Genomic DNA, 14,945 nt, shown 5'->3' on the forward strand with positions numbered 1-14,945 from the left:
TTCTTTTCTTCTCCCTGCTCTGAAATTAAACCATCCTCAAGCTGAGGTTCTTGAAATCAGTGTTTACCAACAAAGAGCTTGTTTTGAAAAACTCGTATTTTTAGAAAAATACTACTCCCTTCCCCTAAATTCCTCATCTTATCTATTCCCATTTCTTAACAGAGTAAAACAACAGATTTCCCATGTTTTTTTCCTGCCCAGACAATTATACTGTAAAGCTAGGTAAGAACCAGTTGAGGTTTACCAGTCCCTGACATACCATGCAGTTGCACACCTTCCATAAAAACAAGACTTAGTAAACTTAGTTTGTACAAGAAAAAAATAAAATTGTTTTCCTAGTATCTGACTCATGATCTAGTCTTCTTCCATTCCAGTCAGTCCACTTCTTCCAATGACTTCAGCAGAAGTGAAATCTCTATTTTATTCTATATCTTACAGTACTGCATTATGGAATGGGAAAGATCCAACAAGATTTAAATCTAATGGCTGTAATACAGCTGCCGTTAGAAGATTAAAGAAGATTAAACAGTAAAAAGTTGAGAACTAAACTACACTACTGAAAAAAAATCAGATGTTGTATAGGACTCTTTTCAGAATTTAAGTAAGACTTTCACAAAGCAGTAGTTTAATTTTTCAAGCATTAAAGTTATTATATGAACAACAATTATGTTAAATATGAATCAACTCTGAAAGCCACAAGATAACCAGCCAAGAACAGCAGCTATAGTCTATTGAACTGTCTGTCAGCATTATTTTCTTGGAACTTGTCACGACCTCCAACTCTGCAAACACACTGGCTCTGTAAGACCGAACATCAGTTACTGACGTAAGAAATAATGAAGCAGTTACCATGCTCCAGCACTTTCATTGGAAACCAGAAGAGAATGATGGAATGGACCAGGGCATTGATGCAGTGACCCCAGAAAACCTGAGGGAAAACAAACCAAGTCGTCAGTGAAGTCCAAAACTCTTGACCTCTCTCTAACTCCCAACAAACGCTTCATTGTGTAGTTTAGAGTCAGACGATGTTTTTCCTGAAGTGAAATACCTAAACTTTGGTAGGATTCATTTCCTCCTACAATTTCTGCTCTGTCACAAGAAAACACTAGTCCACTTGGACGGTCTTATTCTAACAAGTTAAAATATAACAGGCGAGCAGACTTGCAATTTAAGATCTTTATCAAAATACAGCAAACAGATGGAGCCACCTTTTTTTAATTACCTCAAAGAAAGATTTTAAAAGACTAATTCAGTACCATGAAATGTTCTATTTTCTTTTAATGGGCAAAATACTTTCTACGCTTTGCGGTTTTTAAGCTTACAGATAACGCAGTTCTGCACAAACTAGAGCTTTACCTACTCTACAATTTCTTCCTCCCTCCTCTCTAATCAAAGGAATCTTACGGCTTCCCTGACTCAGAAGTACGTGTAAACGTTCCTGCTATGGAGTACACTCAAAATTCAAATTGCTAGCATTTTCTACCATACAAAATAGCAAAATTAAGCAAAATGTGTTTTTCAAACCTAAAAATCAAAAAAAAATGATTTTTTTTTTTTTTTATTTTCCAAAAGAGCTATACGAGTAGAGAAGAAAAGAATAATAATGAAAAGGTTCTATATTATTGAACATTTTGATAACAACCTCTACGTTAAATAAATCTGGGTGAGGTTACCCAGTTTCTATGAAAATGGTAAGATCACCACTTTTTAGTAGTTGTGAATTAGAAAGTCATATTCAGATACAAATGTTACTTGGAATCAAAGTTGATGGATATACCAGGACCAGTTTTTCTGTTGAAGCCAAACCTGAAAATCCTCAATTAAAAACAAGGAATTTTTTTTTTTTATTTAAAACAAAATATAATCCCTTGGAAAACAACAGTCTTGATCTCAGTGGCAGTACCCTAGTATAAAGCAGAAGTAACAGTGTGGAATAAGTTCTTTTGTGATGAAGGAGACCTAGAAAATAAAAATGCTCACGTTATTCTTAAAGAAACAGACTCCCCCCTTACCCTTGTGTTGAACCCATCTGCATTTTGAGTGGTTTTGTAAAGCTGTGGAAATCTAAGCATGCTATCTTGAGTACAGGATCGCTCAAAAATTCCCAGAGTGAAGGGTGGCAATGCTGTGAAAATCTGCAAAGCAAGCAAATGCTAATTAGAAGTAGCTATTGGTTTTTTAGATTTCTGATATTTCAGTATCTAGATAACAGCAAAATTCCCAGACACTTCAGTGAAGATGCATTACCAACCCGTTTGTTATTTGACACAATTTTCAAATGTCCAAACAAACCCAAACATGAATTTTAGCAATTCATAACTCTCAGATATTGACTTACAAAGAAAAGAAGCATAAAAGAAAATTCATACTATTAACCAATTAACTTAAACACAAGAAGTTAGCCATCAGTAATTTCTGACATACCAGCTTAAATAATGAGGGTAAAACAGATCACAAGCAAAGGAAAGACATACTTATTTGAGAAAGCCTTGCAGGAATGGGTTCACATATTTATGGCTACAATTGCAGCTATATTTAATGAAAGCTAAGTTTATAAACAAAGCAAATGTGGAAATCACATTAAGAATACACTGGAAAACAATGGCCATTCTCTACTGCAGTACTTTAGGAATTCTCCAGTCAGGCAAGAACTGATAGGATAAAATTAACCACACTGCATGTCTGTGCTACGAGTAGATGCTTAGATGATCAAGACTCAGAAGCTTTCCAGGAGAAGCAATAGAGCTCTCTTCCAGAAGCACAGCAAATTAGCCTCTGCTGAGTCCCACATTGCTCTTCTTACAGTGTTTCCAGGATCTGAGGCAGCTCACTCAAAGCCACCTCGGGTATCTCCGTTTCTTGCAGTCTGCAGTGCAGGCAGTGGAAATACCACCAGTGTGAACGTCTGAATGCTCAGCTTCAGGCACTGCCTTTTACATTAACAGTTTATACCTGAGAAACCATTTCTAATCCTATGTGCAGATATGTAACAGTTTGAGAAGTGTTCAGTTTCTAGCATGTGCTTCACGTTTGCAAAGCTGTGTTTCCTACCAGCAATGTCTTGGCAGTTGGAGAGCCAGCCACCAGTGAGAATCAGTCGTTACATCCCTAGATCCAACTTCTTTGCTCAGCAAGTGATAAACCAGACAGATAAACTGCCAACAGGCTTGGAAGAGATGGTAGGGGAGAACTAAAACTAAGACCATTCGCCCAATATATTCCAAAACATGACTTGTTCTTACATTGCTTTAAGATACTTCCCCAGGTTTCTTACATTTCCTGGGACAACTCCCATTTAATGTAAACCAGCCTTCTAGATGAGTTTTTGTTTGTTTGTTTGTTTTTGGTTTTAAATTAAGGTAAACCTCCAGAATGAACCAGTACAAATGATGGAATTGCAATGCTATTAAGTTTTCCTACACTCTGCATTTTAATAAGCCTACTCATGAAATGGAGGGTCAGTCAACATGGAAGGGAGTAGAAGAATTAAACCTCACTTAAAAACCTAACTCCTCCAAGTTACAGAAGCCCCTAATACCTTAACCAGTACTTGATTCTTTATGATTCTATGGAACCAGTTCTAATTTTAGAAAATACCAACCTTATAAAATAAGGGTTAATTTCTACTCCACTGATTCTCTAAGATGAGTCTCATCCTTGAGTTTTATATGCAGGTAGATCCATCAAATCAGGTTTAAAGATAATAGATGCAAATTACTAAATATGAATGACAGACTGTAACAGTCAGGAAATGAGGGTGAAGAGGGAGTGGAAAATCCTTGAATTAATATCTTCCAGGAAGAATATGAAATCGTAAGGCATATGAGGGTTTGTGCCATCATTTTTCAGATTAGAGCAACGTGACAGAAGTGCTTCCATTAATACTACTCAGTGATGGAGATAATTTGGTGGCTTTTTCTATATTTCCATATATTTGGAAAGAGTCTGATTAAAGAAAAAATTTAATTTCCTCCCTCCAAAGAGAAATGCAAAGGATTTTTCAACACTGACAAAATGTCATAATGGCTTATAAAACCAGACACCAGGCCAGCCACCAGTAACATTACAAATATAACACTCCAGTGAAAAGACCAGCAAAAGTCTAAGGTATGCAATTAAACTTGGCCCTAGAGCTCCCCCAGGTTTTAATCAATGTTATTGATTATAGGGATAAAACTGCATGGTACAGTGTGGGACCCTGCAAAGCACATCTAAAATTTGAAAGATCTTCTGGACTGACATATCCTGCACACGGTTCAGGTGAAGAACACAACTTTGCTTCTTCCAGTTCTGTCTCTAACTCAACACAGACTCAACCTGAAGCGTCTGCATGACGCTTCCCCGAGAATCTAATTGTCACAGGGTCTGAGAAGATGACTTCAGTATTTACTGACTATATAGGAGTAAATATTTAATATGTTGTTGCAGGGACCAGAATCACTGGGACAATAAGGTACTACAAAAAGATAAGAAAATAAAATCTCAAAGATTAAGACTCGATATCTATTTTGAACATGAGCAGTCAGTAAAATAGCTCAGTACAAGAGACCAAAGATGCTTTCAAAGAGAAAAGTAAATTCCATCCAAAAGGTGCAGAATGTTATGGAAGTTATATTACACCAAGCACGTATATATTCAAGGCATTTTTCAAAATTTTCAAAAATGTGATTACAAACACCATCCAAGATTTTTTTTTTCCTATGGCTTTTACAAATTAACTCATCTTTCATGACACATATTCAGATAGTTACTTAGGAGAAAAGGGGCACAACACATTAACATACAGGTCTTGAGTAGCATCAAGTCAAAACACGTAGCACTTACCACGTTATACAGACCAATGCACCATCGCTCAAATAAGATCTGCCCAGAAAATCCATTAACGAAAGCAAACCAAAGCTGAAACAAAGAAAGACAAGTTACAAGAAGCTTTAGATTACTACTGCAGTAAATGTTTCCATTTACAGGAGGCGAGGAGGATGTGGAACATAGACCACCATCTGGAGACAGCTGCTTGTCATGCTCTAAAAATAATCATCAGCAGTGCCAGACAGTTATTCTCTTCTTAAGTTTTACATGTTAAATACTGCCAGAGTACTGCTTGTTTAAAATAAAATACTCACGTGTTGGAGCAACTCGATGTATTTGAATCATTACTAAAAAAAATGTCCCCAAATTATTTTAAAAGTCTTATTGCTGGCGAATTAAAAATGCTTGAAGCAGAGCTAACCATGTGTCCATCACAGCCAAATACCTGAATTTTCATGCTAACTGTTCTGATGGACGCTGTGTTCAGCTTATATCCTGTTTTATTTATAGCCCTAGAATTAGAGATACTGATTTATCAGTTATGTTAGTTATTTTTATAATGTTCTTGTCTAAATGATGTAGCCATTATTTAACAAGCACTGATTTAAGAGTTAATGGAAGATGTTGCCTGAAGATGCTTGGGGAGTCTCCATCCTTTCCCCAGTGTACAAAACCCAACTGGACAAGCCCTGAGCAACCTGGTTTGAATTCGGCGTTGACCTTACTTCAGGCAAAAGGTTGGACGGGGTGGCCACTGAGCTCCCTTCCAACTGAGATGACCGTACTGCAGCAATCCTTAACTGCTGTAAGAAGCACTGAGTAAGTAAATTCCCTTTCCAGAATTTCATTGGACCTACTTCCTTTACCCTACTTCTTTTATTTTGTTTAAGCAGCTTTTTGAACTAAGAACTGCTTTACTACGTGGAACAAAGTTTCCTTCTCAGTCAGTGGGCACTGAAAGAGGCTTAGGAAAGAATAAGGGAAAGAATTATTTTCTTCCAGTGCATTTGAATCACTGCACTTAATATCTGCCAAAGGAGTACTGTGAATTTTTGTGACTACAGTCTCCTTCAAAGTCCACTTCTACATTTGGGTGCCATGGTGCACCAAGACACTTAGTTTAAAACTGTAGTTCAACACTGTGTGGGGGAACATCCCCTCTTCCCCACTTTTAACATATTTTGTCTTACATGTACTTGGCAATTTGAGATAGCATTGGACACATAAGTACTGTTAAGAGTCAAATGATGCCCATGGCTATGCCCTTTTTCACTGCGGGAGAGTCCATGGATGGATCTTTCCTGACACCATTCTATCAGTCGTGTACAGCAGCACTCCCATGCCAACATCATTTGTTCTCTGGCCCGTATGTAATTTGCAAAGTATTAGTGTCTGCCACAGCAAAATACCTCAGGCAGCAATTAGTTAACTGCACAGCAGTTGGTCTTTTCTTTGCTCTCATCCAAAACGGATAAAAAATAATTTGGAAAGAGGGTGAGAGAAGATACGACAACTGCATCAAGTCCTGCAACTGTTTTCATGGATATGGCATGTAAGCAGACTGGGACTCTTCAGCATGGGACAGAGAAAACGTAGGGGAAGACTAAAATATTTACAAGATTGACAAGGATAATGAATAACTATTCAAACAGGCACTGTGGCAAGAAATTATATTAGAAGGTTACACAAAAAAAGAAAGGCTGAAATGCTTTCATACAACACGTGGTTGATAGATGGAATTACCTGCTGGGCGATGCTGTGGTGGGTTTTTTGTTGTTGTTTTGGTTTTTTAAAGCATGGAAAAAGAAAAGCTAGAGAACAGATGAGTGTGTCAGGAAACTACCATTGCTCACAGTGGATCAGCCACCAGGTTAGACAAATCTTTGTTCTGACTCTCTGCAGCATTTCTTATATATTTATTATATCAACATTTTCATTTAAAATTAATCACTCGAATGCACTACCACTCTTCAGTGAAAGCCAGTAACAACTCATCTCAGCTTATTTGCTCTTATTGATGTGTCTTGCACCGTAGGCCAGACTTAACTCCTACAATTCTACCCTCTCCCCCCAATTTTCAGCTGTTCTTTCTAGCAGGGAGTTCCTGCCTCGTTCTGAAGTTTGAACTTTTCTGTACCTGCTGCCCTTCTTGCAGCCTGTAGTTTGCAAGTGCCCCTGTGACCCTTAAGGGCCGGCAGGCCCATTCCATTTCCAGTTAGTTGAAATGCATCAACCTTGTATAAACTACAAAAAATGTAGCCATTTCCTAAAAAACAAGTTCCTCTTTCATTCACATTGTCAATCATGCATGACTTGAAATTAAATAAGGTTAAGCAATCATGTCTCCAGTTCGGGCCAGAGAAAAGGGCAGAAGGAAGCCATACATGAATGCTATACCTGAACTCTTTTCCATCAGTTCTGCTTCCACCATCAGCACTTGCTGTGGTCGCAGTCTCCAAATCTCACTCTCTGGACCCCATTATCAGCCCCAAGTAGCGTGCTGGCCAGCCTCACTCAGACCTGGGGAGTTTCAACCAACTGCATACCTCAGCTCTTTAAATGAAAGCTATGAAAGATCTTGGGCACAAAGTGATGACATTAAGGTCCCGAAAAGAAACCACAATTCATTTGGGGCACTACAGTAAGGAACTTAAGGGCAGCTTCTCCTGGGAAGAAACCGAGCTTCAAAGAAGCAGACTCCCAGATATTTAGCAATTATGATCTAGGCATTTATCATCTCCAGGCTTCTTGCACTTAATTGCAACTCGAAGTGCACCAATCCTAAAAACCAAACAGCTCACAAATCAGAAGCCTGCCTGCCCAGCTGGCAGCCTGAGCTGTGCTCGGTTTTCTAAATCCCACTGCGCAAAACAAAACTTCAAAGGTCTGGTGGCAAATGTCGAGGCCTTTTATGATACTGGCTCATGCTACTTCAGAAACCTGCCTGATTTTCCATCGAGAGGGTAAAACAAAGCCATCAGATTTTCTGTAGCTGACCCATGGCTAGGAAAGAAGCCCCAAAACAGGCAAAGCTACTATCTTTGACTCACATTTCCCACAAAAATATTAGCAGTAATGAAGTGAATACACAATTACGAGTGAATATACACCCTTCTCAACCCCATTTTTTCTAATCAGCAAAGTAGCTGCCCTACCAAACTGGGTGGTGCAGAATTCGTTTAAGACCTTGCTAAAAGCCCCTTGAGATCAATTCAGTCAGTACAGGAGAACAGTGAGATGGATGTGCCTGACTGTGGTAGGTATTTAAGCATCAGAAGCTTTAGCATTTTGAAGTGTCTTCTAATCTTGAGGGAATCGTCTACAGAAACGCACTGCCCTTATTTCAAAGCAGCTATGATTTAGGTGGCTACCAGCTAACTTAAATGTTGCACTGATTCAAGATCTGAACTTGAACTAGTTTTCCTTTTGGCAGGATTCACACAGGTGGCAATCAGAAAGGAGCACACTCCAAATGCTCCCAGCAGACAGCTTGCACCGTGCTCTCAGCACCGGGCAGTAGCTGTCGTGGTTACGTTGCACCAAAAATAACAGCGATGCTCATCTTTTCCAGAGATTCACATTATGAAATGCCAATTGACAGAAAGAATGTCACGCGATTCCTTAATATCTTAATGTCAAGAACAACAAGTTATATTCTCTGCATAAAATACACATTTATTTGGCATTTAACACAAGCCATAAACTGTCATGCACAGTTTCAGCAGCAGCTGTTTGTAAAGAGAGCATGGTATTCTTTAAGGTCAGCAAAGAAAAAAAACAACACTCCACCTCAATATTCCTGTTAACAAAATACACCAAATATATTTGAAGTTGCAAGAACCCATGCTTGACTCAGACTTGGTAAGCTGGTAGGAGGATTTGCCAAGTCTGCCTGGCTTGCCAAGCTCCAGGGGTTTGCAGGGCTCAACTCTCAGCTACAGCACTGCTATGAACAAATGGACCCAAAGTCATTAAACTGCTTTTCTGGCTGGAAAAAAAGAAACTTGTTCACTTGAACTATTACCTGCCTGCCAAAAAGCTGGAAAAGCTTATTTGTAACTCAGCTACAAAATACATATTTTTCTCCCAAAGAACAAGAGGTCCAATTTAAATGTAAAGAAATTCAGACCTAGAGCTGAAAGCTGGGCTGATATATTACTGCACTTCATTATAGCTGATATTGCAAAGATCTGAAACCAGTAGGTATTGTACACAAAGAAAGTGGAACATGTTGCAAACTGAAAAACAGCCCACATTTCCTGCCTTGAAGTGTGCCTGCATTCTTTAAATATGAACCCCCACTGCCGCAGCACTCCGTGCCAGCTGTGATGTGGGCATTTTGCCACTAGAGAAAAAAAAAAAAAAAAAGAGTAGAAAAAAAATAAGTCAGCCTGCTGCCTCCTTCCAGAGGTCAACAAAAGCCAACAGATGGTAATACTTGGTTAATATTGACTTGAGCTGCAGGCAAACTGAGGATCTCGAGGTAAAACAGTCTCGCACCGCCATTATTTTGAGCCACAAAGGCCATCCACCTGCTCTGGAGTGTATTTTGAGAAAAAATCAAGTATTATTTTCAGAAAATATTCCCACTTGAGCAAGTTGGAAGGCAATTTTAATTGCATTATTGCTTCATGCATAATTACCGCAACATTAATGCTTGAAATAGTAGGAACTAATTTATTTAACTGCTCTAAGGCACTGGGATAGAAAATCATCTATTCTAAACGTGTATATTTATGATGTCTTGATAATAGGCAGCTTAACGAGTGCTAGGAATGTTTTCCCAATTCCGCTAAAGGGCACAGAAAGCTAATGTAGGCAGGGTATCAACAATTGCCACAGGCACCAATTATAGCCGGACTGGATGCCTTTACTATTCAGAAATTAGTTAGATTTTCAAAATATCCTCTCATAGCACACACACACACATTTTTGCATGTTCTTACCAAATAGGCTCATTTACAGTTTGCCTAATAAAGAAGGTTTGTGCATCTCCTGTGCAGTTCATTAATAATGTATCCTGATTAAAAAGCTCTCATTACAGATGTCTCTCTCAATGCAAGGCTCTTATTCCTGCTCAAATGCACATGGCCTTAAAATAATCCCTTCATTAGAGAAGGTACAGCACCAATTTCATAATATAGGTAGAGAGCCTTATTAATAAGATTTGACAGAGTAGGCATGTCTGCCCGAGACCTGGTCTGCCAAGGAATATTTCCCCCCATTAACTGTATGTGGAAAAACAGCCCTATATTTTTCAACTGGAAAGCATTTTCTCTGGGCCCGTGCAGCCCAAACAAGTGCACCCTTACCTTGAAAATTATCTCCCATCTTCCCTGCCAATCTTCACAATTATTTTAGAAGTTTCATGCTGCTCATTAAAATGCTCTCATTAAAAAAGAAAAAACAACAAAACCAAAAAAAACTATGCATTTACTGAAAAGCTTGGTCAGATAAACTGATATCAAAGCAACCAATACAACAGAGATTTCCTGATTTTAAACACTAATTTATTAAATAAGCCTGAACAGCTGTTATTTCTCCTACTGCTGACTACGAATACTTTTTTTTTTTTTTTTTTTAACTTTAGCATAATAAAGAGCACAGGTTTTTTTCAGTTTGATCTTTCCCCGCTTGTCCAAGAAGCATATGCAGAGAATTTGTTTTTCTTCCTCATATACGTTGGTTCCATGTTTCGCTTTACCGACTGACCAATTGTCAACATCCTTCCTAAAAAGCACGCCTAACATTCAGCCAGAGAAGTGAGCACGGGGCAGAACAGAAGGCAGAGGGCCATGGGAAACGTCTTAGAGCTCCTCAGAGTAATTCTTCAGATTTGAAAATAAAATAAAAATTAGCAAACCTCTCTAGGTACTTCTTCTCAGTGGTCACTGTTAGGTAACAGTCTTGTTTCTTGCCTCAAGAAACACACGTCAGCAGATGACTACACAGTACCTACCGGAGGAACAAGGCATTAAGACATGAGATCAGCTCTTCCAGCAATGTTTGGCCCTGATATATGGATTCATACGGTTAAAAAACAGCTAAACATAGCAGACCATGCAAACCTCTATTTTGTCACAGTGAGGTGGGTTTTTCATTGTGTTTTGTGTGTTGTGTGTGTTCTGTTAGTTACGTGGACATGTAATCAGAGTGCCAAATTGGGCATTTAATTATTCACATCACTGGCTAAATGAAGAGGCAGCCCATTACAGCTCTGAGCTAGATTTTGTTCTATTCTTTTTTTTTTTTAGCCTGATGGAATGGCGTATAGAAAGGGCAGGATATTTTCCCACCTCTTCGCATGAAGTCTTCTAGGGATTTCACATTTTTCCAGCACTAATTACTGCGGAAGCAAACCCAGGATAAGGCAATTAGAAATGGCCTGTGGTGTCAAAGGTCTGCTGCACTTGCCATAAGATGTGGTTAAGTGTAGCAGTTCCTCATAACATTTCCCTTTTACAAATAGAGTCGGCTCTATTCTGAACGTATTTTTCATCCTGCCTTACATTTCCTGGGGTATCGAGGAACCTGCTCCTGGGATCGTCTCATCATGTACAGACGTGACATCCTAGAGGTGACAGGACTCCCACGTTGACTTTTTAACAATCAGATGAGAAAAAAAAAGCACTGCCCAGGATAGGTCAGTTGAGCCCCATCGTGATACAGAGCCTGAGCATCCCTGCATGGTCAAGAGGATCTGAAGCCACAGTCAGCGCAAGACCATTAAAAGTGATGATGCTGGGAAGCTGCTCATCATTATCCCACAAAGCCAGTCCTACAAATCACAGAATTGTACGGGTTGGAAGGGACCTCAGGAGATCATCAAGTCCAACCCTCCTGCCGAAGCAGGTTCCCTAGAGCAGGCAGCCCAAGTAGGCATCCAGACGGGCCTTGAATATCTCCAGAGAAGGAGACTCCACAACCTCCCTGGGCAGCCTGTCCCAGTGCTCCGTCACCCTCACCGTGAAGAAGTTCTTTCGTGTGTTGGTGAAGAACTTCCTGGGCTCCATCTTGTGGCCATTGCCCCTTGTCCTGTCCCCACAAACCACTGAAGAGAGGTTGGCCCAATCCCTCTGTCTCCCACACTTAAGATATTTGTAAATATTGGTAAGATCCCCTCTCAGTCTTCTCTTCTCCAGGCTGAACAGGCCCAGGTTTCTCAGCCTTTCCTCACAGGGGAGATGCTCCAGGCCCTGTTTCATCTCTGTGGCCCTCCACTGGGCTCTTTCTAGGAGATCCCTGACTTTCTTGTACCAGGATGCACCTTGCACACAGCAGACATAGCCAATTCAGTAATGTAAGGTTCTCTCTTTTTTCCCCCACCTCCTGGATTTGCCTGATCAACTTCTTTACCTACCCCTGGCTCCTCGCACATCACCGTGGAACTGAGAAGTACAAGATCACTATTAATAGCTTGGCACGTATTAATGAGAATTTCCTGTATCTCCTCAGCATGTAATCACTCCAGCCTGGTCCTGATACAACTCTTGCAGCTGTGTAATTGACCCACATCTCGCATAAAAAGATAAGGACATGCTATTACATGGTTTTAAATGACCCGCTGGCTTTTCTGAAGCTAAGTGGGATCTTTAACCAGCGATAAAGCAATAGAAGTGCTTTCTGTTTCCTACTCTTAATTTGTTCTCTAGTGCTGAAATAAATGGATGATAAATGCAAGTTTAACTTGAATGTTAACTCAAGTGAAAGGAATGCCAACAAGGCACACCACTCCGTGAGTGAAGCCTGATAATGCCACGTGTCAAAAGCGAGGCTGAAGACACCCAGGTTCTGCACACCTGGGCTGTGCATGAGGGGCCTGCTGCAGCCTGAGCAAAGCAAATCATCCCAGAGCTGTGCACAACAAAACATTTCAGCACACCCCACAGAGCAACAAGAACATCCAAAGACCAGAAGCTCGAACACAACTGTGGCTCCAAAAAATCTCAAAAAAATAAATGTTTGAGAAGGGAAAAGAGGAGATGTCAAAAAAATAATGAAACAGCCATCTAAATATGCACATTGGGACCCAGTACCCTGGTGGAGCTGTATCTCAGGCACTGCTGGTATGGTCCTTACCCCCCTCAGGCTGGAGCTGCCCTTCACCTAGCACACATTTTCCCCCTCACACACATATATACAAGCCCTGAGGTGACTAACAAGCAACCTGTTTTTTGAACTCACAGTATCCATTTCTCACTTCCAGTTAACTAAACAAAACAACCCAGAGCAAGTGCTCACTCATGGAGTACCTCTGATGGCACTGCAAGAGCACAGGGACATGCAGTAAGGACAGCTTGGAATCTGGGAGCACTGCTTAGGTTAGCCAGCGGTTAGCAGGATGTTAAAGTAGAGAAAGAACTGCACAGAATGCTGTTATTAAGGAAATGTTACTACTACTCTGCTTAATCCTAGGTCCAGATGACAGACACTGTATGCAAAGGACGATTTATTGGTAACTGATGCTTTTACTGCGGCAGGGTGTTTGTGCAACAACACAATCAATACAGTACCTCAGGATTGTGAAGATACTGCACCAATAGCAGACCAAATCCAGTAACAGTAACGACCTGAGCAAAACAAAAGAATATACTAAGACTGATGATTTTATTTTCTCCTCTTATGTGCTTTCTTCTCTTTGCTGAGTTCTATGAGACCATCTAGATTCTTATATTCAGTCTTTCAAAAGTCTGTTTTAAGCTCTTATATTGTTCTTGTATTCCTGTGTTCTGTCTAGCAGGATTCTGGCACAGATGATGGTTTTAGGTCCCTGTTACTGGGTAAGTTTGCCTCTTCCTGTAGGACTGGGGAGTTGGCAGTTCCCTTTTAGCCTACGTGTACATTAATAAAGCTCAGAATTTCCCAATGCACGTACAAGTACATCCACTTACATCTGCATATAGCGCAAAGGACACTAGACTAAAAAGTGACAGGGAGATCAATATTCATTTCATGCAACAATACCATTGTGCACCCTTCTGTCTTCAATATGAACCTAGCCAATGACTTACAGTAATCAAAATGATTTTAAGATTTCCAAGGACCAAATGCATTTCCAGTACTCCTTCAACTGAGTGTCTGAATAAAGCTGATGGTGCCTGACACCTTACCTGTCACTCTCCAGCTCCCATTTTACAGGACACTTCACTTCAATCCCTTCCCTTCTTACTTTTATTTGCAGAAGTCCCTTATGTTACACTTACAAACGCAGGTTCACAGATCTTTCTTTTCTTGTCATCACAAAGGAATCCTTCTGCAGAGCTGCTGAATTAAGTGTATAGGAGCTGCTCTGTAGCAAGGTCATTTTAGGTCTGGAACCGCAGGCCCCTCAGGATTCCCTATTACAGCTACATGAACTGCCAATTTCCCCTTGCAAGTCTACGCTTCCCCCCTTTCTCCCTGTGAAATAAAATTCAGGCTCTGTAAGCCCTCGAATTAAGCTGCTTTTTCCAAGATGTTTACATAAAGTCTTCTGACAGCTTAGAACCCAAAGAAAACAGAAAAATTAGCAACAGAAACACCAGAGCACTACAGAAACTGCAGCTCATCTTCTGTCATACCAACAACAGCAAACTCCTGCCACACAGAGACTACCTTCTAGCCCCAAACTACCAGGACACACTAGTCTGGAAAGCTCCCCAGTACCCATCAGCTCACATTTATGCTATTTTTATTAATACAACCATTTTCTTGGTCAGTGTGACAACCTAAAACAGATAGGATTTACCATTTTATTTTTGAACATGCTACCTCGTCCTTAAAGTCTCCAAGACCAAGTAACAAAAGGCACCTCTCCTGCTCTCCTTGCCACATCTCTCCTGTCAAAAAATATATGCAACCTTGGTAAATTAAGACTAAATTTACTTCTTTGTGTGCTGGCTAAGGCTAAAAGCCTTAGATCCTACACATACATTTTGCCAAAATAAGCAGCACATGAAACACACGCAATCATTTCACGGGCAAATTACTTACTGATGTACTTCTCACTGCACAGAAATAATGTTTGAACTTGTTTTCAAACGCGGTTACATTTCTCTCACTGCTCCACATACGAAGAAATTCTTACTGTGCTCTTAAATCGTGTGCTATATCTTCTGATAGAACTGCATACAAAGAAAATGAAAGAAGCTAAAAAC

The 14,945-nt window shown here is 40.0% G+C and overlaps 1 protein-coding gene across 8 annotated transcripts in view; it reads right to left on the reverse strand.

The window, feature by feature from the left end:
- Positions 1-14,945, reverse strand: part of ATP8A2 (ATPase phospholipid transporting 8A2) — a 309,878-nt gene that overhangs the window by 98,837 nt on the left and 196,096 nt on the right. For all 8 annotated transcript variants that reach the window (XM_068671922.1, XM_068671930.1, XM_068671958.1 and 5 more), the window contains 3 exons: positions 4,825-4,899; positions 2,013-2,135; positions 850-928 (listed from right to left, as the gene is read on the reverse strand). In XM_068671922.1, the coding sequence (XP_068528023.1) occupies positions 850-928; positions 2,013-2,135; positions 4,825-4,899 (277 nt within the window). The remainder of the gene's footprint in view (positions 1-849; positions 929-2,012; positions 2,136-4,824; positions 4,900-14,945) is intronic.

Source organism: Anas acuta, chromosome 1 (assembly GCF_963932015.1).
Source record: "Anas acuta chromosome 1, bAnaAcu1.1, whole genome shotgun sequence".
NCBI lineage: Eukaryota > Metazoa > Chordata > Aves > Anseriformes > Anatidae > Anas > Anas acuta.